General features: G+C 42.8%; 1 protein-coding gene across 2 annotated transcripts in view; it reads left to right on the top strand.

Moving 5' to 3' along the window:
* Positions 1 to 27,303, top strand: part of Rab3c (RAB3C, member RAS oncogene family) — a 212,691-nt gene extending 185,388 nt beyond the window's left edge. For both annotated transcript variants that reach the window (XM_055603380.1, XM_055603379.1), the window contains exons 4-5: positions 3,326 to 3,450; positions 19,534 to 27,303. In XM_055603380.1, the coding sequence (XP_055459355.1) occupies positions 3,326 to 3,450; positions 19,534 to 19,721 (313 nt within the window). In that variant the 3' untranslated portion in view covers positions 19,722 to 27,303. The remainder of the gene's footprint in view (positions 1 to 3,325; positions 3,451 to 19,533) is intronic.
* Positions 27,304 to 27,663: the final 360 nt, after the last annotated feature.

Here is a 27,663-nt window from a genome sequence, read left to right as displayed (position 1 = left end):
AGTATTGACAGCCCTCACTGCAGGCACAAACTCACCCAATTCTGCTGGCTTATCGAATGTTTGCAGTCCTTGGCACAAATGCCACAGAGCACAATTTTTATTACATTTAAAAAAGCATCAATAGACTCCCTAAGTTTTCAAGCCAATTATCCTTTCTAGCTATAAGATAATTATGGAAAATATTCATTTCACATTACTTTTTATGTGTTGTAGAGCACATAAAAATTCAAATATTTATTACAAAACAACCGATAGGAAGGGGGATACTTCTGATAACCAGATAAAAAATAGGTTCTCGGTTTAGCATATTTCTATGGCAGTTTACAAAATAAGAGATGCCAGTGTGGGTCATCTACAGTATTATCCCCTGATCATACAGGATCCTGCAGGGGCAGAAGGAAACAAGCATTCTGTTGGCTAAGTAAAGAACAGCAGCGGGTACTGAGTTCAATGCCCTCATGACCTAGTCAAGACCTCAGCCTCAGCTGAGTTTTCACATCTCACACTGTTGCATAGGAGTGCCCAAGGCCCAGGAGGAGAGCTCACACGGTTCACACTGTAAATTTGCTCAGGACAGAGGACTCCTGCTGTGCTTCTTCAAGTAGGCCACGTCACCGACCATCCTGGCTCCCAAGCCTTCCCCATCCAGCTGGCACGCTCCCCTCCAGTGTCTGATTTCTGACTGTACCATCAGGGTTAGAACATGCCCCAGGAAGATGAAAGAAAAATCAGGGAGATATGTCTTTAAAAATACCTAAGGAAATTGGTCAGATTTTAGGTCTTCTGAAAGAAAAGGTGAACTTTCTTGGCAAAAATATGTTAGTTAAGTGATTGAGGTGATGGCCTCTTACCCGTCATTCCATTTCCTATCTGCTAAGGCACTTTTCAGCTCATAACCCCCTGAACAGCCACATCTTTCTTGGCAACACTTGACATATAACCAAAATGTCTCCTGTATTGTGTAACCAAAGCAAATGTTACCAGGTAGCCCTGACCTATACCTCACAATGATGTCATTGTATTTTTTTTAATGGTACTTTCCTTTATAAAGACCGCATCCCTGACCTGACTGCCAAGAGATTTTTGTGCTATTAGCCACCAGCTTGAATAAAGGACTCTTATTTGGCCCTATATGCAGAGTGACCTGTAACTATTTCGTGTGGACAATAACATAAGTACCTCAGTTATGACATGCATTCAGGTATTGGGGGATTTTTAAACTTTAATTCATGATGAGTCTGTCAGTTTTCATGTTTTCTGTGCATACTTTGGTAATGAAAAAAAAAAAAAACAAACATAGAATTTAGAGCTTATGTCTTTATTTACCCAGTACATCAGGTGTCTTTGTCACTGTCCTGTTGCTGTGAGGAGGCACCATGACCAACACAATACTTACAAACATACAAACAAACAAACAAAAAATTCAACTAGGGCTTGCTTGTAGTTTCAGAGGTTTTAGTCTGTCATCATGGTGGGAGCACAGCAGCACACACAGTGCTGGGGCAGAAGCTGAGAGCTACATCAAGACCCACAGGCAGAGAGAGACGCTGGGCCTGGGATGGGCTTTTGAAGCCTTACGGCCCACTCCCAGTGACACACTTCCTCAAGTAAGGCCACACCTCCTCGTCCTTCTAACCCTCAAACACTTCTACTTCCTGGTGACTGAGCATTCAAAGAATAAGCCTGTGGGGGCCATTCTTCTACAAACCACAATGGGCACAGGTGAACGTCATTGTGGGAACAAATACTTTTAACTTGTCAGAATTAGAATGGTTATTTCCCCCAGATTTTTCTGATAAGTTATACTACGCCTCTGCAGGATCCTGGTGGAATCAAAGTTCTACCCATCTCTCTTGAAAAGTTAGGCTCAGACCAGAAGAATTCGGAAGTAAAATCTTATATGCCTCTGCCTTTCTTCCCAGAAGGGAGAAACCTGGCTCAGAGCTCACTGAAAGCTCCCTCACTGCAGCTGAAAGCTCTTTGCCTTCTCCTCTCCTTCAGCTGAGAACAGCTCATCTCTATTTTCTATTCAATAACCCTGAAGGATTTGACAATTGTCAGCAAAACCACCGGAGCGCTCCTGGCACTTCATAAATCTATCCTTTCGAAGTTTAATGATTTGTTTAGCTTTTCAGGATTCTGGTATTCCTCCCCTGGCCACCTGCTGGCAATAAGATACTCCCATGGAGCCTGTCCGGCTATTCCTACATAGTAGAAAAGAAGAAAATTAAGGACCAGGGTTTCATCTCCTATAGGCTTCTGCACTGGAGGGCAGCACACTAGAATCTTACATGTCAAACTTTTAATGAGTCACAGGAAACTATGCAATCCCACGATTGAGGAGCGTGCCACTTGGGTAGAATTTTCAGCTCTCCCACGTTACTGGCTGTCTGATCTAAGACAAATGATTTAACCTCTCTATACCTCATTGTCTTCCACTGTGAGCTCGTACAACAGCCTCTCCTTAAGTTAGCTTATGAAATAAGTGAATAAGATGTTAGCAAATTACTTAGATGCAAATGACATGCTGCAAATGACAACTACAACAATTATTACCTACGTTTCAAAACCAAGAGTTGTTTGTACCATGGTGTATACTGGGGTCTGATCCAAATTCTAGAAGTTTGTTCAAAGCAAGCGGAAAGGCCAGCCCTCGAGATTGTTATTTTATGGAAATGTGACATGGTTCTTTTAATTGTAAGGTCTGAGTAGTTTTATGATTCTTATTTAAAATTGATCATTTCCTTTGATTTTCAAAGGCCCAGATGCCTCTGCTCTATTTTGTGTTGTGTGATCAAGGAAAGGGATGCTTTTGTTTTTTCCTTGTAAGTGTGTCTGTCAGTGGACAGCTGTCTCTAGACAGAGAAACCAACCACTTCAGTGTGTCTGGAGCTGAGAGGGTTCCAGAGACACAGAACTTTTACTGTTAAAACCAGGAAGATCCTTGCCAGCTTCGTGTTACAGCTATTACATAACCTATACAGATCCATGAGAAAGGGGTGTGGTAGTACTGATCTCATCAGATACTATAGAGTTCTTGGTACAACAGCTGCTGCCTTGACTGGCTTTCTCCAGAGCTGGGCTCACACGCAAAGCCTAGCACATTTTACAACCTCATCTCCTCTTCCACTGAGCTGCAAGTTGATTTTTGATTCTATCAATTGTTTATAAGAATCTAAAAAGCACAACTGTACTCAAATAATTAATTCTAAATGTCAAGTGTCTGGGCTTCATTTTTACCATGATCATGCTCTCTGAGACTTCTGTATATTTTTGCTTTTCTAGTCCCCTCTGATCATTTTCATAGCTGTTACTTTTCTTTCAGGTCAACTCAGATCAAAACATACTCTTGGGATAATGCCCAGGTTATCCTGGTTGGAAACAAATGTGACATGGAAGATGAACGGGTCATTTCAACTGAGAGAGGCCAGCACTTAGGAGAACAGCTTGGTAAGACACAAGTTAAAAAGAAAGAAAGCTTGGTGATTGTCACACTGATCAGAGGATCAGAGTCACGGGGGGGGGGGGGAGGTTTGTGTGTGTGTGTCCCTGCTCTTCATTTTGTTTTATTCTAGTCCGCTCACATAATTTTACACTGAATTGAGTACTTTATTGTGATCATTATTGTTCTCAGGTTCCTGCTAAGGGTAGTAATGACAAAGAATAGGTTATAGTCTTGATTCCAGGCTTCAGATCTTCAACGATGAGCCATGGTACTGTTAAAAAAAAAAAAAAAAAAAAAAAAAAAAAAAATTTGGGATCAATCTCATTTCAGAAGAATGAGGATCATAACCTGTGCCCACTTAACAGAGCACTTAGAGATAACATCCAATGATGTGGCACGCACGGTGGATAGAAATATCGTGACCATTTCAAACACAAAAAACACCTCTGAAGAGGAAAATGCCACAGCGACTCAGGTACAATTTCAGAAGAGATCTGTGGCTGGTTGATTGAAGACACTTTTACTCAACTATTATATGTCTTCTATCGTGTCAGACAGGATAGAGAATACAAATAATAGCAGTAATACATGACCACATGGAAAGGCTAAAGGTAAATATGATATAGCAAAGCTAACAAAGAAGCGAAGCAGGTCGGTGAGGAGTTGATGATATAGAACGTGGAGAATGGCAGAAAGCTGCAGGGGAAAGCGGGAGAAACACAGGGAAAGAGAGGATGTTGTGAGGAGGAGGTGTGAGAGCAGCAGTGGCACAGGAGTTAGAGGGTAGAGAAAAGAGAAGACACCTGCAGAGATGGTGGGCGGGGCTTCTCGGGTGAGGCAGCTGATGAAAGCGATGGGTTAAACAGCAGGGTACGTTTTGAAGAGTCCCTAGGGAAGGAAAAGTCAGTGAAAGGAGATGGGGTATTGCCAGTAAAGGGCACAGTGGAGCACAGATATTAAAGAGAGTCAAACTGAGAGGACAACAAGCAGGAAAGTTCCAGCCTGGCATCACAAGTGAATCCATCTGGGGGACAATCCCAGCCCTGCAACCTAGCGTGCATATATATAGAGAGAGAAGATGCAACAAGAGGTTGTTCTGTCCTTGGCACTACACGATGCCCTCCCTCTACTCGGCATCTCACCCCTTTCCTCTTCTGTACCGAGGGCCCCAACTCCCAGTTGATCCCAGTAATGAGGCACAACCCAAAATGTGAAAAACACAACCATGTAATGGATGACCTACCCTTTGCTCGATTTTTGGAAGCATGGACTGTCAAAGCACAGCCGTTCCCCATGGGTCAACCTACCACTGGAAAATCCCAACAGCTGAGTAGAGTCCGTTCTCTGAATGTTATTACTTCCTTGTGGGATCTATGAGCTTGTTCCACTGAAGGCTGTCACTGGATGACCACAGACACGGGTCCTTCCCTGATACCAGCTATGAAAACATCATTAGTGCGGTAGTGAGCCTTGCTACAAATGCTCATTAGCCTCTATATTCTCTGACAGAGGACCTCTCCTCATGCTACGCATGGTTGAGAGTCTTAGAAGCTTGGTGGCTTTTCCTAGCACCTCAGGAAGATTGGATTAGAGATGAGTAGATCCTCTGTGTAGGAGAGAAATGAACCTGGGAGGCATTCCCATGTGGCTTCCTCAGGCTCCTTTTGCTTTCCCTCTGTTTATCATCTAGCTATGCATATCTCTCCCGGGAGAAGAAAGCAGAAGCAGGCTGTCTTTATAAGTAAAGCTAAAAACTGTTTGGCTCCAGGAAAAATAGAGTAACGTTAAGAACAAGTCAATGTCATTGTCACAAAGGGACAAGTGACAGCTTTATTTTAACAATAAACAACTTGGCTGTTGAGCAGATCCGGCAGGAGAAAAATGTTAGAATGATGGAAGTATTTCTGGAGATGCTTTCAGTAGACACACATATGCACACACACACACACACACCATCACACACACCCTCCATTCACTGCACAGATGTGGGAAAGCTTCTCAGATTGAGAGACAGATAGATTTTCTTTTTGCTCCTGTGCAAATTCTTCCAATAGTCTCTAATTGATCTTTCTTTCTTTCTTTCTTTTTTTTTTTTTGTTTGTTTGTTTGTTTTTGGCTTTCTAGCCAATAAATCTCAGCAGTTGTCATAGCAACCAGCAAGTGTGACATCTTGGAGATCATTTACCTCTACTGTGGTTCATTCTCCTCATGACTACACACCCTTTACAAATGATCAGGAGAGACAATTCTTAAAACTAGTAACTCCCTTCATGTAAATTACAAGGCTTTGAGGGGTTTTCTTTTGAAAAGAAAATTAGCAGTGAAATTGCATTTCTCAGAGATTAGGCATTCCTTTGCCATTCTCAGAGATCAGGCATGCCTTTTCTAAAGGTTATTACTTCCTCTTGGCAGATAGCTAAAAACACTGCTTTATTTATCTGTTTATGATTAACTCTATATTACTGATGGTTATTTTTGTATATTATTTTCTCATCCAAATGAGGGCAATAAATGAAGCTGTTCTACAATTGAGGCTGAGGTCTCTGGAATTCTTGTAGGGAAGGTGCTCTTGTCAATCTGACTTATTTTTTAGGTCTCCAGAAAAAAAAAATGTTTATTAAGTATTTACAATATTCTGAGTGCTTGGCATGCATTTTGACAGACGATTTTACCTTCTGGAAACAACCATCATAGAGTCTGTGAGTGACAATATAGACAAGGAACATTCACCTCCCTTCCCTCTCCTGGTTGTTTTATTCCATTTGGTCCTGAGAAGCAGTTCCCTGTCATTAATTGTGGGGCTCCACGTCCCCTCACCTTGTCCAGCTCTGTGTTCCCTCTCTAGGCAGCCATCTCCTCCTTCAACTGCTTCTTGTATCCCTGGCCGGCCACACCCTACCCTACGTACTTCCTTGGAAGTTCTTGTTCACTCTGAGGTTTTAATTCAACCTCATAACAGACAAATCAGATGCCAACAGCGGACGTATGAGTAAGATTCAGGTACCTTTTTCCACTTGAAACAACTGGGGTTTCAAATGAAGCTTATATAGCTAAATTTTGTCAATTATAAATGGACTCCGACAGAAAGGCACCTTCTATATCTGTGACTTTTAAACCACGTATATTTATTTGATAATTTCTGGTTTAAGAGAACCATCTTTTAAAATAGGAAAGGGTAAAGCAGTAGAATGGGCTTCCTGCTCCCACAGCAGCATCCCTGAAAGTGTGAGGTGGGCCAGGCATAATGTGCCATTGTTTCCCAAAAGATATAGATGACTCAATGCAGATAAATCCCAGAGATGGCAGACAGAGTTTGCCTCCGTGGAGTACAGGAGTTGGTGCCATGGGGCTTGAAAAGACAGCTGAAGGATGTGAAGCATTCACGTCCAGGTGGAAAGTCTACCTCAGGACCACAGCAACCCTGATTCTGGTTGTGGCTGAGCCTGAATGACCCCCACAGTGCTGATGTTGACTTTGGCATCCTCAAATTTGCTCCTAAAAATCTCTGCTCTCAGTGCTAGCCATGGTAGGAAAAAGAGTGAAAGGAACCTTAGGTACAGTTGTCTGCCTGTGGGAGCTCTGAGCATTAGGAATCTTTGGGCTGACCCTAAGCAACTTCAACCAGAGAAAATTATAACAGCCATCTGTCCCTAAGGGCTAAACTCTACTCTGAGCACCATTACCTTGACATAACCTTGAGTTACGAAATAGATTTTTTGCATTTAGTTTAGTCCAGGAGGAAATTTGGGTGTGTGTATCTATAAGCTTACTTAAGCTTGTCTCTTAGGTCCTGTGATCTTCCAGTGATCCCATAATCCTGAGAAAGAAGCCAGTAATGGTTCCATTGTTACTAAGAATGAGTTCTCCTAAATACAGTCTCACTTGTGCTCAAATTTTCTCCTTCAAAATACATCCATCAAATTGGTACAGACATTTTTAAGGAGACTTGGAGAGAGCCAAAAATGAGATTGTAGACAGAGATGTTTTTCATTTGTCCAGGAAGGATGCAGAGAAGTCCAGTGGGACATGATCAGAATCCACTGAACTAAAACCAGTAAGCCAAAAGTTCTCATTGAACTGTCATAGAGTCACACTGAGACTGATTCTTGATGGACACAGGAGACAGATGCTTCACAATGAAATTTGGGAATGTGATACAGAATGATTCTTCATCTGTGCATTCATTTGGCCTTTCATTCTTCCGCTCAGTGTTGCTGAGCACTCATTGGTTAGGCATGGGTAGTCACAAGACTCTAGTCTACAGAGGGATTAAAACACAATGACTTTTACAAGACAGTCCATGTGGATCTCCAACAGAATTGAAGACCAGGTTTAGAGGAGGTCAAGAGATTAAGAACATCCCCATGCAGAGGCACAAAGGAAGACCACACTGATAGTGTTTGCAGAAAGAATATAAAATGTTGATGGATGGGCAAAGAGGTGATGGTATCTTTACTAAAAAGAATGTGTGTGCTGGAGAGGTCTAAACTCATAAAAACTCGTATCACTGAGAGCCCATTCAGTAGACTGGAGAGACTGGGATTGGCTCTACACATTCTCAGGAAACAGTGGCAGCAATTAAAGAAGAGAGTAGCAAGACTAGATTTCATTTCAGACCAAGTACAAAGGTACCATTCCTAGAATAGGGGTGTTCAATGTCAGGCAGAGTATACGAAGCAAGTATTATACATATACCTGTATCTCAACTTCAAATTTTCAGTTATTAGATATGTTGTTCCAAGAGCGTATTATGTAAATTATAAGACTAATCTTCATGTATTAGAATAGTGTTTAATCTTTTAAAGGCTGGGTTATATGATAGTAAATATTCTGAAGCCATTGGTGAAAAAGTAGATTAGAGGTGACTGACAGGAAGGATGGAGTCCAACAGGATCACATCACAGGAACATGGCCAAGGCCTGAATCAGTACAACAACAGTACTCGGGGAACATTAAAAATCAGGCCAGGACCCTACATCACACACACACACACACACACACACACACACACACACACACACACACCAAAAAAAATTGAAAATGGAACATGTTCCAGCTTGCTTTCTGTTGCTGTGGTAAACTCCATGCCCAAAAGCAGCTTGAAGAAGAAGAGTTTCTTTGGCTTAGAGGTCAGTCAGGATTACAGTCAGTCAAGGGAAGCGAAGGCAAGAATCTAAGGCAGAGAGCATGTAGCCCAGGCCAACCTACCCAGGGTAGTGCTGGCCACAGTGGGCTGGGCCTTCCCAGGTCATGTAGCAATCAATAAAATGTCCCACAGACATGCGGGGGGGGGCAGTCTGATGAAAGGGATTGTTCCAATGAGATTCTCTCTTCCCAAGCACACCCATATTCATGGCAAGCTGACAGAAAACTGTGAGAAACCATTCCTGGTCAACGTGAACACACAAACACATCACTGGAGCTATGTGGCCCCGGTGGCAGGGTCCCTCCACGGTTACAGCCACGTGGTGCCTAGAGGTTTTGGTAGCTCTGGTTCACAGAGAGTTGCAGGACAGTGGGAGCTTGGAGGCTCTTTGAAAGGATGAAGGCTTCACATACTGCATAGTGCAAGCAGCCACCGCGTTCTTTTCTGTGAAATTAATTTCTAAACAACTGCCTCCGTTAAATCTGTTCTTGTATGAGGTAAGAAATGTGTATGAAAAGGTAAGGCAAACCTTAAGAGGCAGCCATTGAGGCTCTCTGTGCTCACACCGTTCACTTTTTCTAAAGCAAAAGATCCTACTGTTTCGACACACACACAAAGACACACATACACCCCTAATCTCATTTCCTAGGCATCAGCCTCTCATTACAGTGAGAGTTATATTCGCCAAAGGCCATTTAGTTGTTGCAGCACCAAAACCGAAGAAGCACAAGCTGCCTGTGACAGACACACTCCCATTTGGTCATTTTATTTTAAACTGAGACCATAACATTGCCTCCAGGCACTCCGTTTAATGCAGGATCATTTTTTTTTCCCTTCAGTTTTTAAACAATTATTTTCTCCTTGCCCCTGCAAAAACAACTCTGCAATAAAACAGGGCTGAGGAGTCAGCAACCCTAATGAGGATACAGCATTGCTCCAGTGCCTATTTTAAAAACTCAAACCACCTGCTCCACATTTGCGCTGACTGCTCTTCAGCAGATTTTAAAGATTTATTTAAATCTTAATTGTAGTGTTTATGAAAGAGCAGGGATTGCCAACTTCTGGATTTGGCAAGGAGTCCCAGCAATGCTATTTAAATGTTCTGAGTACCTGGCTGCACATAGCTGTCTGCGGGAAAGTGCGAAAACCTTGTCATTATTTCCCCTGGCTCACACTCTCTCTGGCTAACTTTTCCCAGGAGGTAGAAAATAGGTCAAGGATAGTCTCTCATGTGTTTGGTATACTTAGATAAGGTTCCATCCATGTGCTAGAAAGGGAGGGGGCTTCCGTGCCCATTTTTCCTGGTTCTTTGAGCTTGGCCTGTCTTATTGTCTTGATCTTGGCAGCGGGGATTTATTCCTAGGAGAAGAATTTTTCTGAATGGAGAGGCCATACATCCTGTGCGCCCCGTATTGCTCAGGATGGCTGATGCTGATACTCACTTCCCAGGCAGCATCCACAGCCAGAGCTCATTTCAAGCTCAAAAGTGGTTCACTTTGAATGAAAAGGGCCGTGGTGGCTTGGCCGATGGCATCACACCCGGCAGCACCTTTAAGCAGTATACCCCATTAGCTGTTTGATGTCAGGTTCAAACTCTAACACTCTCCCACTGAATGAATTTCCAAGACCTTGAAAAGTCCCTGTTGTAATCATCACTTTCTTTAGTAAGCAAAACTAACCTCTGTAGCCTTTTCTAGGGAAAAAAATCTTACTACTTCAGATCCTTACCAACATTTGACCCCTGGGAATTTCCCATTTCCTCCAAGAACCACCGTATGCAAAACTGTATTCTAACCTCTCATCCTGCCTAGACAGTCTCACAAAATTGTCCGTTGATCTTGTTTTACTTGAATCTGACTCAGAACCCACCTTGGCTCCTTATCTCAGGATAATCTGACTGCCAGGCACTTCTCAACCCGACATGCATATCTGTTCTGCACAGAAGATGAATGAATGAATAAATAAATGAAGGAATAAATATGGTTCCAAGGAATAAAGGTCTATTTAAACTTCTGGCCTCATGTTTCTTTTCAAAGAACATAAATGAGCTAGGAAAAACGTTACTTGAAAATTTTAAGTTAATTATAAGAAATGTAAACTGCCTCATTTTAATTGCCAGCATTGCAAAACAAACAAACAAACAAAAGCCCATCTATATGAGTTTGGTGTGTCTGAGGTTTGAAACTTGAAAGGGCTCAAATCCAGGATGGGTTGAGGCAGCTGGCCGAGGTCCAGATCTGTTTACCAGCTTTGCGCAATGGGTTGGTGTGATTTTTTCTTTCTCCCAAGGTAAAATTATCATAACTGGGAGCAATAGAGAATAAATCCCACCAACTAAACTCACAGGGGATTTATTTCTAATTAAAATTGTCCTATTATCATTTGCCCCCAAGAAATGTAAACGCCACACACTTGTGAATACTGATGTGTTTGACTTAAGCATGGTATTATGTCCCAGTAAACCTACCAGTCATTTGAAAACGTTGGTGGCTGGAAGTGCATTCAATACACTTAGCCTACCAAACACCGTAGACTAGCGGAGCCTTTCTTCAACATGCTCAGTCCAGCTAAGTCATCTCACATCCAGCATAAACCCTATTCTACATTAATCTTGGGTATCTCGTGTAATTTACTAAATACTGTGCTAACATTTTTAAAAACACTTTTTTTTAAAGTAAACAAGTTGCAGGCCAAACATCCCAATGATGAATGATGTCTTCTAAGTTATTTCTGATTTAGTGGCTGCTTCTAGCAACAGGCTTATGACATCAAGGGAGTGCCCTTGAGTAGACAGGCTCACTCGTCCTCTGGGAGCACCCAGATGAAGCTGCAGATCCAGGTGCTTTCACGCAGACCCCATCTCCACTCTTCCAGACTGCAGTAGACCGTGATGGTGCTCAGTCCTTCAGTCCTTTCCCCTCCCCCTTTGCAGGCTAGCTCCGCTATTCTCTGAGGCTCCTACCTTGGGAACTTGGGGCTTATTAGAATGCGGGCAAAAGAGAGCTCATGCCCACCCTGTCGGGAATGTAAGAGTCCCTTGCCCCGTTATGGAGTTTTGAAAGGGTCCCGTCTCAGGAGAAGTCATTTGTTGGCGCCGTGCATGGTGAGTGGCTTCTGCAGACTGTGAACCATGTGTACTTTGTACTTTGTTGGACTTACTCACTTTGTTCTCAACAGAGGGCTTTCCTCTAGTCTCTCATACGCAAGCCCCAGCACTGTGCTCTGCTGGATGCTTCATCCAAATGCACATAGAAACCATGGTATTTGATCTGTGAACGTCATTCAAATAAACTTCCCTCCTCTGCCTAGTGAGCACACCCCATCCTGGCTTTCTCTTATGCCCTTAACTATAATTAGTTTCTAATAGCCTGGCTTGGCTTTACTTGAGAAAAAAAAATGTAATTGTTTATAGGAACAATTCTAAAAACAGGACTTTCATCATCATCATCTCTTCTGCTCTAGAAGCCCAAAGAGCAAACCATTTGCTTCTGAAAATTTTTTTTTCTAAATACAAACCATCAAGAAAAAAAGATGGAATTAATTGCAATTTTCAGAATTTATCACCACAAAAAGGAAACCAATTTAAGTGACACTTTGCACAGCTTTTTGTGTCTGCTCTGGGCAGGCCTGTGAATGGAGCTAAATTCAGACTTTTTGAGGAATTTTCTGACTTTTAGAAATTGCTATCAAGATAAATTTGGTTAAATTACCAGATACAGTTGCACCAAAACTGTCTTCATGAAAACTACCACTTTGTAAAATAAATATTTATCAATAAGAATTGCTGAGCATTAAAGCATGTTGCTCAGAATAGCTGAGTCCTCCTATCTGTTTTTATGAAGCCAACACAGATTATTCTGTAATGGTTGAGTTTAGCCCTGACAGAAGACACAAAGTAGATATTAGGAATGTCCTGGAGGAAAGAGCATGGGCTATGAAGCCAGACTCTAATCTTTGCCATGGTTTTCCATGTATGTAACATATCTACATTTCTCAACTGTAAAATGAAAAAATTTAAAGGCACTAATTCACAATACAGTCTGGATCCAAAGCAAGGAAAACCAATGCAAATGGCACAGCACAGTGAGCTTTACATGGTTCTCCATAAAGCTCTGTGACATCTGTGATGTCTCAGGGAAACCTCATTAGCTTAGGCCCTGCTACTTGAAATTTTATTTCACTCACTGCTCTGTCTCATGGCATCTCTCACAGCAGATGCAGCCTGCTAATTGGTAATGCACATAAATGCTATTGCAAATTGAAAATCCTTCACAAAGAACAGTTATTAGTGTTCATGTTGACAGTTCATTAATAGGGTAGGGTAGAAATTGTCCCCTTTATCATTCAAAGCCTAATAAAATATTAAGGAGTTACAAAGAAAATGTTTGATAGATTTAAAGGAACAAATTCCATTTGGAAAACACTTATTAGCATAAAACAGTGGCTCTTTCATAGTGAATGACCCTTATCTCTCTGAAAGCCATGAGAGAAATGACTTTCCTACACTTTAAGAGTTCTTCCATTTTGAAGAAAAGCAAGAGTTATTAGTAGGAGCAGAACAATTCTATATTTCTTCCTATTTTTCAAAAATGCCTTTCCTTGTGGGTAAATTGGATTGTTTTGATTTTTTGATATAACAAATCCCCAACAAAGCAAATCTAAAATGATATTATATGGAATTCCATGCCATGCTTGGCAAACTCCATCTAGAAATAATGCGGCAGACAAATTACAAGTTCAGTCACTTCAGGACAAAGAACAAAGAAATAAGTGATTCTCTTCCCTTCCATTTTAATCTACCAACTTCTCCCAACCAATTAATAGCAGTCAATCCAGTAATTAGCCAATGTCTACTGGATACCTGCTTCTATCTACTAGGTGCTGCATTAGATATTTCCAGGGATGGAGGATGCCCCATATAAGATATTCAGTTTAACTGGAGAGCAAAATGTGCCTAGTAGAGAAGGCTGACAGGGAATGACAGGGACTGACTGGTAGCCGATAGGGGCTCTTTACACACAGAATCTCTTTCTGGGCATCATGAATATATTCCAGAATTGAACTACGGTGGTTGTATAACATTTTATCCTACAGGCTGGGAATTACGCTCTTCAAAATGACTAGTATGTTGAATTTTACATTATATAAATTTTGTAACTTGTATAAAACAGTAGCTAAACCCCAAATATGTACTAGAAAAGAATTACTAGGGAACTGGAAGCGTTCAAGGTGGGTGATTCACTGGGCAAGATGTTAGAGCTATTACCCAAGGGGACTCGGCTTTTTCCGGAAGACTTCAAACCAAAATAGCTGCAGGGAACAAGCAGGTGATATAAATAATTAAATAAGTGAAGTAGCCAGGTGTGAAATTTAAACATGATTTGTCTGCACCTGGATACATAGAAAAAGGTGAGATTTAAACATGATTTGCTTGTTCACTAGATACATAGAAAAAAGTTTTTTACAAAAATAATGGAATGCTTTTGCCTTTCTCTTAAACAAAGAAGCTTTCTCTGTGTGGCTTCCACTTTTCCACCAATGATACAGATGTGGATGCCAAGAAATCCAAATGAGAGCGCAAAGAAAACTGACAACGGAAACAGCAGTCTCAATTCAGGGAAGACAGGAATGGCAGGGTCAGCGGTCAGCCTCCAGAGAGAGGTACATCAAATATGTCAGACTCAGGCTTGCTGGTTTAAGTATACTAAAGGCTTAATTATGTTCCCCGAACTTGAATATATACAGAGCAAACTTGAATGTATACAGAGAAAGTCAACAGTCTTGGGAGTAGATAGTAACACTCAGCGAACTCTATTTTGATTGGGGAGAGAGGATACAGGGTGGGGTACAGGGAGATTCATGGGAAGAGCTGCGGTGGGGATAGCCTTTGAGTCATTTAGCAGATGTGGTAGGGACAAGCTTGGTAGAGGTGAGGGAATGGATACATAAATTGCAGGTCTGAGAGCTGGGGGACATCTGAGAAGGCAGGCAATGAATGTCTAGCTATGGAACTTGGTTTTACTCAATAGAGAAAGAGGAACTCCTGTAGCCTATGCAACCTCAACTCCAGCAAACTCAGCAGCCCCTTCCTTATCAGAAGGCTAAACTAGAGTCTGGAAGGTTAAGGGCAGGGAGAAGATCATCATCGCTATAAGATGACCGGTGCACAGCTTCTGAATCTTGACATCCGGTTAAGCCTGGCTAACAACAAATTCGCAGCCTGAAAGACATGCCCATTTTGTTGTTGTCTATTTTTATCAACATTAGCCATGGGCCAAATTCCTATTCCAGCTTCTGGCTGCTTTCTTTGGCCATTCTTCAGGGAAGTGGGTCAAATCCTCATCCCCTCCCCCTCCTAAAGTCTGTCTCATGGCTTCGTCCCAACATGGGACCAGCTAAAATGACAGTTGGTCCTGCTGCTTTGACATCCTTACTTCTGTCCCAACTGTCACCTGCCAGGCAGTGTGATGGTGACCTTTCCCCGAATTTCTGCTTCATCTAGTTCCACAGGAAAAGTGAAGATGAGACCCTGTAGCTGCAACTCAAATGAAGAAAGAGCCCACTTGAGATGGGAAAAGCAGCAAGAACTTAAACTATTGCCAATTAGAAATAAAATGAGGAGCCAGGCACGGTGGTACACACCTTTAATCCCAGCACTGAAAGAAGCATAGGCAGGTGGATCACTGTGAGTTCAAGGCCAGCCTGGTCCACAATGCAAGCCCAGGACAGCTAAGGCTACACAGAGAAACCTTGTCAGGGAAAAAAAAAAAAGTAAAACGATGCACTAAGGTACAGTTTTAGGAGTTATGGAGGAGAGGGGGAACAATTGTGATTTTTTTTTCTCTCAAATTGAAAAGGACAGAGAGCCCAAATAGTGGTCAAGACTTCTTTCCTGGGGTGAGAAAAAAGATTTTTAAAAATCTACTGTAGTGAAGATGTACAGAGTTTTACTATATGGTATAAATATTAACATGTGCGAGGAGATTTAGAATCCTCTACAAAAATGGAATAAATTCACTGGCTGAGAAAGAGACGGTTCAATACTTACTATTGGAGCTGTATTGTTGCTTCTAACACAGAACAATCACAATGGGGCGCTGTGACATTTCAGGGCTCAGTGGCACAGTGTCTACAGCCTGGCACTCAGGGAGCAGTGTGCCCTTGGCCTCATGGCCCTGCTTGCTTCCTTGGGCCTCAGAGTCTGAAAAGGTTCCAGGCTTCTCTGAGCTTTGCTCCAGGAACCTTCAAGGAACAGGGTAGAGAACCCTGGCCAACATGCCAGACCCATGTCATTCCCCATAAGGCCGGGGGTTTGGGATGCCCCTACTCAACAGCAGTGTCCTGCCAGACAGGTAGTTCTTCTTCATCTGTACAGAGGCCATAGCAAAAGGGGTTCATTTGAATAGTGTCTGGGTATGCCCATCATGGGTTTCTTTTTTTTATTATTTTATTTTTATTAATTACAGTTTATTCACTTTGTATTCCCCCATAAGTCCCTCCCTCCTCCCCTTCTGGTCCCACCCTCCCTCCCCCTTCTTCACGCATGCCCCTCCCCAAGTCCACTGATAGGGGAGGTCCTCCTCTCTTTCCTTCTGATCTTAGTCTATCAGATCACATCAGGGATGGCTGCATTGTCTTCCTCTGTGGCCTGGTAAGGCTGCTCCCCCCTCAGGGGGAGGTGATCAAAGAGCAGGCCTATCAGATTATGTCAGAGGCAGTCCCTCTTTCCATTACTATGTAACCCACTTGGACACTAAACTGTCATGGGCTACATCTGTGCAGGGGTTCCATGTATGGTACTTGGTTGGAGTATGAGTCTCTGGGAAGACCCCTGTGTTCAAATTTTCTGGTTCTGTTGAGATCAGGAATTGTTTTTTTCTAGGTCAGGCCTGGAGAAGCCCAAGGCAGGAATGTGCTGGCTGGGGCATGTGCTTTTCTGAATTTGGAGCCAAGCTGCCTCTGCCAGAGAGCAGTTGGGAGGGATGGTAAAGGGTGGCCAGCTGTTCTGTGTGGCACAGAGAGTGTGCACCGCTCAGCTGACGAAGACACACATGGTAACGTCACTAACTGCAGATCATGCAGCAGAAGGGGCAGGTGTCCAGGGAGAGGAGCTGACGCGGTAACCTACTTGTCAGGGAACCTGTCACACTCCATACTCAGCTTGCTACATGACCTTGGTCTTCTTATTTGAGCGTGATGGACTGCGCTCTCCCGGGCAGTGAACTGGAAACAATCTTGGAGGTTTTATGTGACTGTTTTGGAGACTTCTCTGACACGTGGCTTCTGCTGCTGCTGAGGTGTGCGGATACAAGGGTAAAATTTTCCTAGAACAAGCGATTATGAGGTAGCTGGGGTTAAAAGAACAAAACAAAACCCACAGTGCTGAGATGTAATAAACAGAAAGTCCAGGGAATCATTAGAGAATAAAGGCTCCCCTGTCCATCACTGTCCATACTACCTGGCCTTGTCTACAGACAAAGAAATGTCTACTCCAAGAGAACAACACAGTCACTCTGCAGACATAAAACAATAAAACCGGAGTAGAAGCCAAAGGCAGACTGAAATGCCTTGCACTGTTTCCTAGACCCTTAGACTACTGATGGCTAATCCCCCAAGTCTGGCAGTTACTCACTCAGACCCTAAGAGATGAGCAGTTAAAATGCAACCCACGTTTAATCATCTGTTCAAACAGTAGTATCTAAAAGTTAGAAATGTTCACTCATGAAAATCATTTGGCTTTCAACTGTCTTTTAGAAAATACGTATTTTTATTTTATTTATTATTGATTTTTTTTAAGTTATCTGAAGGATTTGGACATAGTTATCAACTATTAGACTGTTCTTTTTATTTTAGTACCATGAACCAGGCAGTCAAAAAAAAAAAAATCACTGGATTTAATCATTTTGAATCTTTGTGTCTCCTCTGAGATAGGGCCAGATGTAACCAGAAGGATTTATAGGGTGTAAAATTGAGAATGGATTAGAAAAGGCTTTCTGTGTTCTGCCAAACACATCCTAAATTAACATCCCCCCCCCCCCCCAGTGGACTAGACCAACCTCTGGCTGGCCAAGCGAGGAAGTTGTCATGGCAACTGACTGGCAATCACAGCCAGTGGAATGTGAAATCAAACAATGGAATGAGCTGCACACTGAGACTGCTTTCACGCACATCCCGGAAGTGGGAACTGGCCCCTCAGTTGCTTCTCACTTGTAATTTATTGTCTCCTTTCACATTCAAAAACTTAACTTGCAAAGACAGACAGATAAGAAGGAAATCAGCCTCCACGGGATAGTTGAAGTTCAATTACCAAGACTTGCAAGGCTGTTGGATTAACAGCCATTTCAAAGAGCCAGAGGTCGAAACAGGTCTAAGGCAACTCCTGTGACTCTTTAGCGCCACCTAGTGTTCCGTTAGAAAATGTACTGGAAGCCTATCCTTAGACCCATGACTGGGCAGCTGCTAGACAGACAGAAAAAAAGTTATGACAGGATTCTATGGGAACTTCATAAAACCTCTTTTGATAGAATATGCACAGGTCCTTTTCTAAGCCTCTCATTAAAAAGAGGAAGTTAGTAACTTTGACAGAATACAGAAACGAGATTAGAATGGAAGTCAATGGATAAGTGGATATTAGACTTATAATATAGGGTAATCATACTAAAATCCGTACACCGAAAGAAGCTAAGCAAGAAGGAGAGCCCTGGGTAAGATGCTCAATCCTCATTCAGAAAGGCAAATGGGATGGACATCAGAAGAGGAAGAAAACAGAGATCAGGACAGGAGCCTACCACAGAGGGCCTCTGAAAGACTCTACCCTGCAAGGTATCCAAACATATGTTGAGGCTCATAGCCAAACTTTGGACAGAGTGCAGGAAATCTTATGAAAGAAGGGGGAGACAGAAAGACCTGGAGGAGACAGGAGCTCCACAAGGAGAGAAAAAAAAAATCTGGGCCCAGGGGTCTTTTCTGAGACTGATACTCCAAACAAGGACCATGCATGGAGATAACCTAGAACCCCTGCACAGATGTAGCCCATGGCAGCTCAGTATCCAAGTGGGTTCCCTAGTAATGGAAGCAGGCACTGTCTCTGACATGAACTCAGTGGCCTGCTCATTGATCATTGACCCCTGAGGGGGGAGCAGCCTTACCAGGCCACAGAGGAAGACAATGCAGCCACTCCTGATGAGACCTGATAGACTAGGATCAGATGGAAGGGGAGGAAGACCTTCCCTATCAGTGGACTGGGGGAAGGGCATAGGTGGAAAAGAGAGAGGGAGGGTGGGATTGGAAGGGGACCAGGGAGAGGGCTACAGCTGGGATACAAAGTGAATAAACTGTAATTAATAAAAAAAATACATATATATTTTTTTTAAAAAAACTGTAAATAACTACACGGTAGCCAGACAAAAAAGTCCTAAGTGAGGAAGGAGTTGTATGGCTCATTTTTGTCCTCAGAGTCAGCCTTGTGGTAGAGCAGAACAATTTGCATCATGGGGGCCAGGAAACAGAGCAAGGGGTAACTGGGGAAAGTACTCAGGGATACACGCCCAGGAACAGACTGACAGCCGCTACACCCCACTCCAGCCCTCCACTGCCTAGCAATAACGCCACACGGAGGTTGACTCCTTGGCTGAGTCAGCGTCCTCACCCTCTAGCTGCATCTGGAAAATCAGTCACAGACACGCCAGTGCTCTGCTCTTCATGCAGCCAAGTCCACAACCAAGGGTTAGGATCCCACCAGAGGCGGTAGCAAGAAGGAAGGCTGGGAGGCTTCTTCATGACAGCTATCAACTCTTGAACGCTTTTCAGAAAATCTCTTTGCCCCTGCAGAGCCCCCTCCCGCTGCTGCCCTCACCCCCCTCTACCTGCAAACCCACAGCTGGGTCCACTGGCCTCCCGAGACACGAAATGACGGAGCTGTTTTCTGTGTGTTTTCCTTCAGGCTTTGAGTTCTTTGAGACCAGCGCCAAGGAGAACATCAACGTGAAGCAAACCTTTGAGCGCCTCGTGGACATCATCTGTGACAAGATGTCCGAGAGCCTGGAGACCGACCCAGCCATCATGGCCGCAAAGCAGAGCTCCAGACTCAAGGAAACGCCTCCTCCGCCGCAGCCCAACTGTGGCTGCTAATGTCTCCCCTGCAGGAGCTCCCAGGGGCTCCCAGGAAACAGCACTTAGAAATGGTCTATTAGCCTTCACTTATACTGCCTAATAATTATCTGAAGGAAGTCTTTGATGTCAGTGGCCCATATATGCATTCGAGCCCCGAGCAATTTCCTGTGCAAACTCTTCCATTTGTAAGGGTTGTTCATCTATAAACTCCTGGTATTTGCATGTAACTTGTTATTTATTTGTCTATTAGATTTTTTTTTTTTTTTTTTGCAATTTTTTTTCCCTCACTTAAGCTATTGCTGAAACCTCGGACTACATAATTTTGATGCAAATAACTTTTGTGCCACGGATTAAAATCAGGCTTCTCATTCGTATGGATGGTGACCTAGGAACCGTGTGTGTGTGTGTGTGTGTGTGTGTGTGTGTGTGTGTGTGTGTGTGTGCGCGCGCGCGCGCGCGCGCGCGCGCAGGCGCGGTCTGTATGCATGCTGGGAACAGGGGGAGATGTCAGGAAACTTAGTTTTCTTTGCCTTTGGCTAAAAAGGAAGTGAGACTTTTGCTCTTGGTTGGAGACCCTGTCACAGGTCTGGGCAGTTTACTCTTAGGAACTGTAGATGGATTGCACTTTCATTCATAGTAACTGAAGGGTGTATTGACTTTAAGAAATGAGGGGCCACTCAGGAGGCTGAGGCAGGAGGTTAATGAGCTAAAGCAGCCTGAGCTACAAACCACGAAACTCTACCTTAAGAAAACATCTAAAAAGAAAAGGAAATTGATATGTTTTTAAGGCCCATGCAAGTTGTCTTGAACCAGACATTTCGTGCCCCACTGCAAAGCTCACCTTCCCCCTGATTCTGCGTGTGTGAGAGCAGTGACCCATGAAGAGACATCTCCTCAGTGCCAGAGGTGCAACAAGCCTGTAACCGGAAGTGCTGTGAGTAGCCATGGAATCCCACGGCCTGAGCAGCCTCTGTTCCTTAACCCCACACGGTAAAGCTCCAACTTGGCTCTCTGGAACCAACAGACATTCTGGACTAGAACTGGCCTTGAAACCTCCTTAGTGGCCCTCTTCCCGTGTAACGTAGGCAGACTTCTCAGCCAATGATTTCCACTCCACCTTCAGCTAAGCTTTTCCACCCATTTAGAAGGCAATTGGTAACCTTCCCACGAGTCCCACATCGCGGAAAAGACCATTTTTATCACCATGTTTTTCAGAGGATTTAGAATTCTAAAGTGTGCCCTTCTTACATAAGTCTCTAAACATGCTGAAGTTGCACAGAAGATTCCAGAGCTGAGTGGTACAGAAAATTGAAGAGTTGGAGAGAGGGAGGAGACACTTGGACATCCAGTCTTTTCTTCTAGGTTTCCTGAAGACCATCTAGAAATATTACACAAAAACCTGGCGATGTAGGCAGACACCTTTGATCCCAGCACTTAGGAAGCAGAGGCAGGAGGATCTCTTGAGTTCAAGGCCAGCCTGCTCTATAGAGTGAGCTCCAGGACAGTCAAGGCTACACAGAGAAACCTGGCCTAGAAAAACAAAAGAAAAGAAAGAAACCGCACACAAACATCAGCCCTTCCCTTCTGGGCTGAGTGGCAGGAGAAACTTGGACCTCGCTACCTTCCAGAAGTATTTGAGGAACACCGTCTGAGGACATCAGTTTTTGAAGAACAGGACAATTTCTTGTTCAGTGGCTTTTTTCCTTTTTGGTAGTTGTAGAAAAGATCCCTCATCCCTTCAAAAATGGAGAGAGATCTCCTGAAAGTAGCACAAGCTTGCTGGACATGGCTATCGATGAGACAGTGTGTGCACGTTTCTTTTCACATGCTTAGTTTCAAACTAATATAAATTAGTGGTAAGTTTCCACTTTGGACACCTGAAGGAGCCAGCCTTGACTCACCAAAGATAAGAAGACACTAATTTTTTTTTTTTTGAGGTTAATGACACCTAGATTCAAGAATCATAGAAATTACCATGAAGGGAAAGAGAGAAGCAGGGGTCACAAAGCAGTATTTCTTTGCAATGGGTACGTATTCGTATGACATTGTCCTGCTTCTCTCACACGGGCCAGAATGTGGTTGTATTAAATCCTACAGCTCTCAAGCTCAGTTTTACAATCCAGTACAAAACAACGAAGCCAGGAAGCCCGGGCCCCTTTGCTCACGTGCATACAATGAGCCTAAGAGGCCTTGCTTGGGTTCTTCAGATGGCTACTTCAGAAGGATGTTGGCGCAGGTGTTCCATGAAATGAGAGCAGGTGGGAGAGAAAGGGAAACAGCCACGTTTGCTTTCAGGACAGAAAGGGGCAGCAGTAGCCCTAGTGTCATTTTGCCCCAGAACATTCAACATTCCATACCTCCTATTTTCTAAACTCCCGCGAAAGTGCAGTCCTCCCAGTTGATTTTGAAGTATGAAATTTCAAACCTGCTGTGTGTTTCATTCCAAATACTTGGGAGAAAATTTTCAGAGACTTGCCACTGAGACGAAGAGAAGGCTGCCCGTGTTTCTGTTGCCACTCAGGAAGGGGGAAGAATCATCAAATTTGGCAAATGGAAACCACATAATAGGACATCTGTAACACTTAGGTTTACAATTACTATCACCCTAATCCTGAAGGTTTCAACCTTTAGCCACTACATACATACTACACTCCCGTCATCAACCTAAATATGAGTTGGACCTTATGATGGTCCTTATGACCCAATGACGTGACTAAATTTGTATCTAAAAAGATGTTTAAAAACTACATATTTGTCTTTTTGGTAGGTCTTAGACATCATTTCTTGTTGCTAATGCAATTAAGTTAGTAAACTAAGTGTGCCCTCCCCTTCCCATGTGGTCACCTGGGCACCCCTGCCCATCCGCTGTCTCAGAACTGAACCCTAACTGCTTCAGGAAAACACTCTCAAGAGCTCTGACTTTGGTTTGTCTCTTTCCTTTCCTCACGCTGGAATACTGGAAGCTATTTCATCTAAGTAGACATCTTGCAGCATGAATGGCCGTGGGAGGTTCACAGGGTGTCCTCAGTTCCAAGATGGCGAGCTAACCACAAGCCTCAAGTCCATGGGCTCAAAGGAAGAACTGCTTTATGACTGGGACTCAGTTCCCTGCCGTTACCCCTGCCAAACAGCATCTACTGCCATCCTGAGCTTCTAAGGACTACAAGGAACAAGAGATGTGTGACATTCCTCCCTGGGGCCACTGAATGTTTAGTGTTGCTTGCCGCCAGGTAAATAAGTGCTGAGATTGCATTAGAAAAGGAGTGTCAGTTGTGGTAACAAACATGAAATATAAATTCTACAAAATTGAAACTGAAGTTATATAAGACATCAATGGGCTCAATTAAAAAATGCGTTTAGTTTCCTTCCTTCACCCTTATCCACATTCACATATTCAGCGCGTTTTTCTTTCTTTCGTTTTTGGGAGGTAATTTAAGCTTCTAACTTTATGTTTGTAACAACAATAATTTTAAAGTAAAATCCATCCCGCTGTTAACTGAACTTCTTCTAAGCAACACTACCCACAGAGTGTTGGAGTTATTAGTGGCTCATTGACATGCTTTATCCAGTGTGTACCAGTCCTTTGGTTTTTGTTTGGTTTTTTTAGTTGCCTTTGTGGCACTTGTGGCACTGTATTAAAAATCTATACAAACCTGAAAGCTTCACCAAGCCGAGAGAGCTGCTACATGGGAAAAATGGTGACATGAATGACCTTAAAAAACATGACCCAAACCACTCTAGATCGAAAAGTTAACGTTTATCGCTGACTTCATCACAAATGTTGGAATGGTCAATCAGATACCTTTGGGTGCGCCATTTTTGCAAGCTGACCCATCTGTCCGGGGAACTGTCTGAATTTTAGTCTTCATGACAGGCCCCTTGGAACCTCTTTTGTGTGCACACCAGTGTGCTCTGTGAGGCTACCCAGGAGGCCTTTGTGCTCACTCGCAATGGCGCCGTGCTCACACTTCTTCGACCTGCACTGTAGTTTCCTGCCAGTGGTCTCCCTGGTATGCTAAACCTCTGAAGAGTCAAACCATATTTTTTAAATTTTATTTATTTATTTTTTTTTCCTAGAAATCAGTTCAGACATAAACCTGTTTTATACCCTGGAGTTTAATGAGGACAAATTAGGTAGAAGTTCAATTAGAATAATGTTTATGAACAGATGGGAGGGAGGTGATCTTTGCCCCTATACTGCTCCTAAAGTGCTCTAGAGTCTAGATCTATAGTATCCCCAAGGGAGAAAAACAAGTCGTGGGGATTTATATGAAATTTGCTTACGCACCGTTAGCAGTATCTCATAAATAAATCTATTTTTAAACCATCCAAGAAATGCTTAGCACTCCCATAACATGTCTCCCTGCAGCTTATTGACATATTTAGAGTTGAGATCCCCTCCTACCACTGCCTCTCCCAACATGCTCTTGAAAATACCGACATCTGTTCTGGTGAGGAGAAAATTTCCCATTCCATGCAGGGAAGAGGGGCCATCTTGCTCTGCACCATCTGTAATCACCTCTTACTTAGAAGTTCAATGAAATCGATTCTTCATGGGCACTTGCTTAGTCTGTGGCCATGACTTCTAAAACAGAAAGAATGGAGAGAAGGTGCACTTTGTAAACCTTGGAGGTTACAGGAATGAGTTGCCTCAAAACCACAGCTGGGACCGGAGTGTTAAGATTAGATCATTGCACATAAGGACATATCAGGTTTATTCTGCACCGTTCTTTCATACTTCCGGATTTTTAGAAATCATTAAGGATATTTTAAAAGCACTATCCTCGCTGGATGACATCAGGCGTCAGCATTAATTTCCCTTCAGCAGCTGTTACTCGTGGAGTTTCCATCGGTTATTACTTGCTGAAGTGAGGCTGGGAACAACCTTTGTCTTTCCTTCACCCGTGTTCATTTTTCCTTCACTGTGGACAACTGAGAGTTGCTGTGGCTTTTTTGTGTGTGTGTGTGTATGTGTGTGTGTAGTGGAAATATCACCATATTCTTGTCATTTGTGGCTAAGGATTGCTTAGGTTCGTGAATGCTGTTCTCCTAGAGACAGACGGTTACCTGAGCAGCATGTGTACCTGGCCAGTCAGGGATGTGAGCATGACCTGTGTCTTACTAGTAAATCCATATTTCCTGTCAAAGTGAAGTGTAAGGGTTGTCTGCCGTGTCGACAGGATGATTTTCCGTGCATTTTCCATCATCCCTAGAAAGCGTGCTGAATGGGAACTATCTTGTAATCCCTGTTAATATAGTGTTAATGTCAGATGTGACGTGATGCCATTGGACTGTCCAAATGTCCAACTACTTCATGGTGTTTGTAGAACTGAAATGTCGTAAATGTTGCATGAAGTATGTTCTAAAAAAATAGATTTGTTTTCTATTTTTCAACGCCTCAGAATTGAGGGTTCATGGGCCAATAAGTGCAATATTTAATGACTTACTCAGTGTATATAAACTAGCGTGGAAGTGTGTGAGACGCTCTGATAGCTGTGTGCTTATTCAAATGATTTCTAGTAGCAGTATTTGTCTAGTGGTGCAATTTATACAGTCAACATTTTACTGGCATCATGGAAAACTCTGTGCCTACTTAAAAGTACCTTTTCCCCCATTTATAAGCCAAACATTTAGTATCTGAAAACACATGTCAGTTTTACGTTTTAGAATCGTGAGTTTTTGTTTCTGAGAAAGAATGACTGTGAGTTTGTTTTTATAAAAGTATTCATTTCTATAGTTCAGAGTTTTTCCCCTAATATTCGTACAAGAGTGTATTTAGCAGCTAATTTAGATACCTAAGGAAAATATGCATAACCAGAAGTCACCTTTTCTCCTCAGAAAAGTTGATCACATGTTCTGTCTTTGGAGATCTCCACTCCTGTATTGTATGTATATTTTATTGTTACTTGATTTTGTTCTTTATTTGCAAGCTCAGCCATGTCAGCCTTGGAATCTCTTAGCATCATCAGTGTCTTTTAGTTTGTAGATAATGCTGTATCTGCCTTCAACTCTCAACTGTCCACACTGCTGATATAAAAGAAAGAAATAGCAATCGAAATCCTTAATCCATTTTGAAGTCTTAATACACACACACATACTCATCCACAAACACACATTAAAACTTTTTGCTCTGAACCATACTTACTGTCCTAAAACTTCACAAGGTTGTACACAGTTGGACTATCAAAAGTTAACCGTGTTTATGTGTATGAAAGGTAAGCTAGATCACCCCTTTAATTTCCAATTCGCTGTGTCAATTATTAGGGCAAAGCCACATTTTAGTATGGTCCTAATCTTTTTTCAGGTGCCTAGCAAGCCATTATACCTTTAGGAAGTATGAGTCAGTCACTGAAATTAATGGAGTGCAGTTGGTTTTTGATGCCATTCTCCCTGTCCACAGTAAGCGTTCTCGTACCTGACTCTCTATGGTACATGACCAGATCTATGAAGAGTGCCAGTCATATTGTGATGTTAGCTTGGGTGGGCAGTATGTGGCCCAAGGGTAACTGTACCGGGCTGGAAGTTCTACTCATCTCTTACAATCCACTGAAGAGGTGCAGTGAAAATGATGGGTCGGAGATAGAGATAGCAAAGACTTAGTGCCAAATTAAAAGGAAAATCAAAGTAGGAGCAGGTAGCCGATGACACAGTGATGATTTAAGAGTGTGGTTAAATGTTTCATTTGCTGTCACATGGCCCCTGATTGCCAGGTGCATTGGGGCAATCTAACATGGAAGGCATGTGGTAAACCTAGACGGTGTAATCCAAGCGGTAGATCATGACAGCACATAGGAGCAAAGAGCATGCAGACTTGTAAGAACTGTAAGAGTCAAGGATGGCTCCTCTGAAGCCGTCAGACTCGATCCCAGAAATAATTAGGTGGTGCGGAGCCTGTGCCAAGCATGCGAACGCAGAAGGCCTCAGGGTGTTCCCTGAGAATAGAAGGCCAACAGAGTTAGCAACTGTGGAGACTGAAACCCACAAATTGCCCAGCTTAGCTCTCTGCATTCTGGTCTACACGAAGACAGCAAGCTGCTCCATTATCGCATTTCCCTGCACGGGGCAGCCGCAGCTCAGCCACAGAACGCCACGTGCTTTCAAGACACTTTAGAGCAGTTAATTTAGACATTTGCCAATGAGCCAAACCACAAGGCATTGCCTCGTCCCCCAGGCAGATACGTCGTCAGATTTTTTTCGTTAGCTCTGGGTTTTGTTTAAGGGCATTAGACAATGCACAAAGAAAGACTCTCCTTTGTGACCGGGTACTTTGGGCTCCTTCTTGGTGACGACACTGTGGAATGCTTCTCGAGACAATATTTAATGCTTTCTTATAGTGATCGTGATGTTTAGTTGAAAACGGCGGCTGCATAGCAAGTATCATGACTTTTCCTGTGTCCGCAGAAGCTCTTGTCTGAGTTTAAAGCTATAAAGCATATTCACATTGTGAAATTATTAGTATTGAAATTAATTGTGGAAAATGGTACATGATCTGTTAGGTATTTAGTTTGTGTGTGAATTCTGTATGAAAAGTAGTTTTGTTCTCTGAGTTTATCTTGTTTTATTTTTTGAAGATTATAATAAATATCTAAGAGACTATATTCCTGAAATTCTCAGTCTTAGTCTAATGAATCTTTTATAAAATCTTTTGATGTACAGAGTATTAGGCTTATTTTATGGTATTTATCCTTACTTCTCATAACAGTTAATATTCCTCATTAGTAATACATAACATTGAGAGCCTGAACTGAGGGCAGAGAGTAAATCTGTATTTATTTAGGGCTATTCATTCCCATTGTACGAATTTGGACCTAACTACAGGAGTGAGTACCAGTAATTATAATCACCTAAGGTAAATAACATCTTATCCAGCTTCACTGTTCCAGAGCTGCAAAGACCTATATACGACATACTACTATAGGATAAAGACCTGCCAAGGAAAAAACTCACCCCAGCTACCCAA

Source organism: Psammomys obesus, unplaced genomic scaffold (genome assembly GCF_907164565.1).
Source record: "Psammomys obesus unplaced genomic scaffold, mPsaObe1.curated_primary_1811, whole genome shotgun sequence".
Taxonomy (NCBI): domain Eukaryota; kingdom Metazoa; phylum Chordata; class Mammalia; order Rodentia; family Muridae; genus Psammomys; species Psammomys obesus.
The sequence above is the reverse complement of the archived record's forward strand: the minus strand, read 5'-3'. Positions and strand labels throughout refer to the sequence as shown.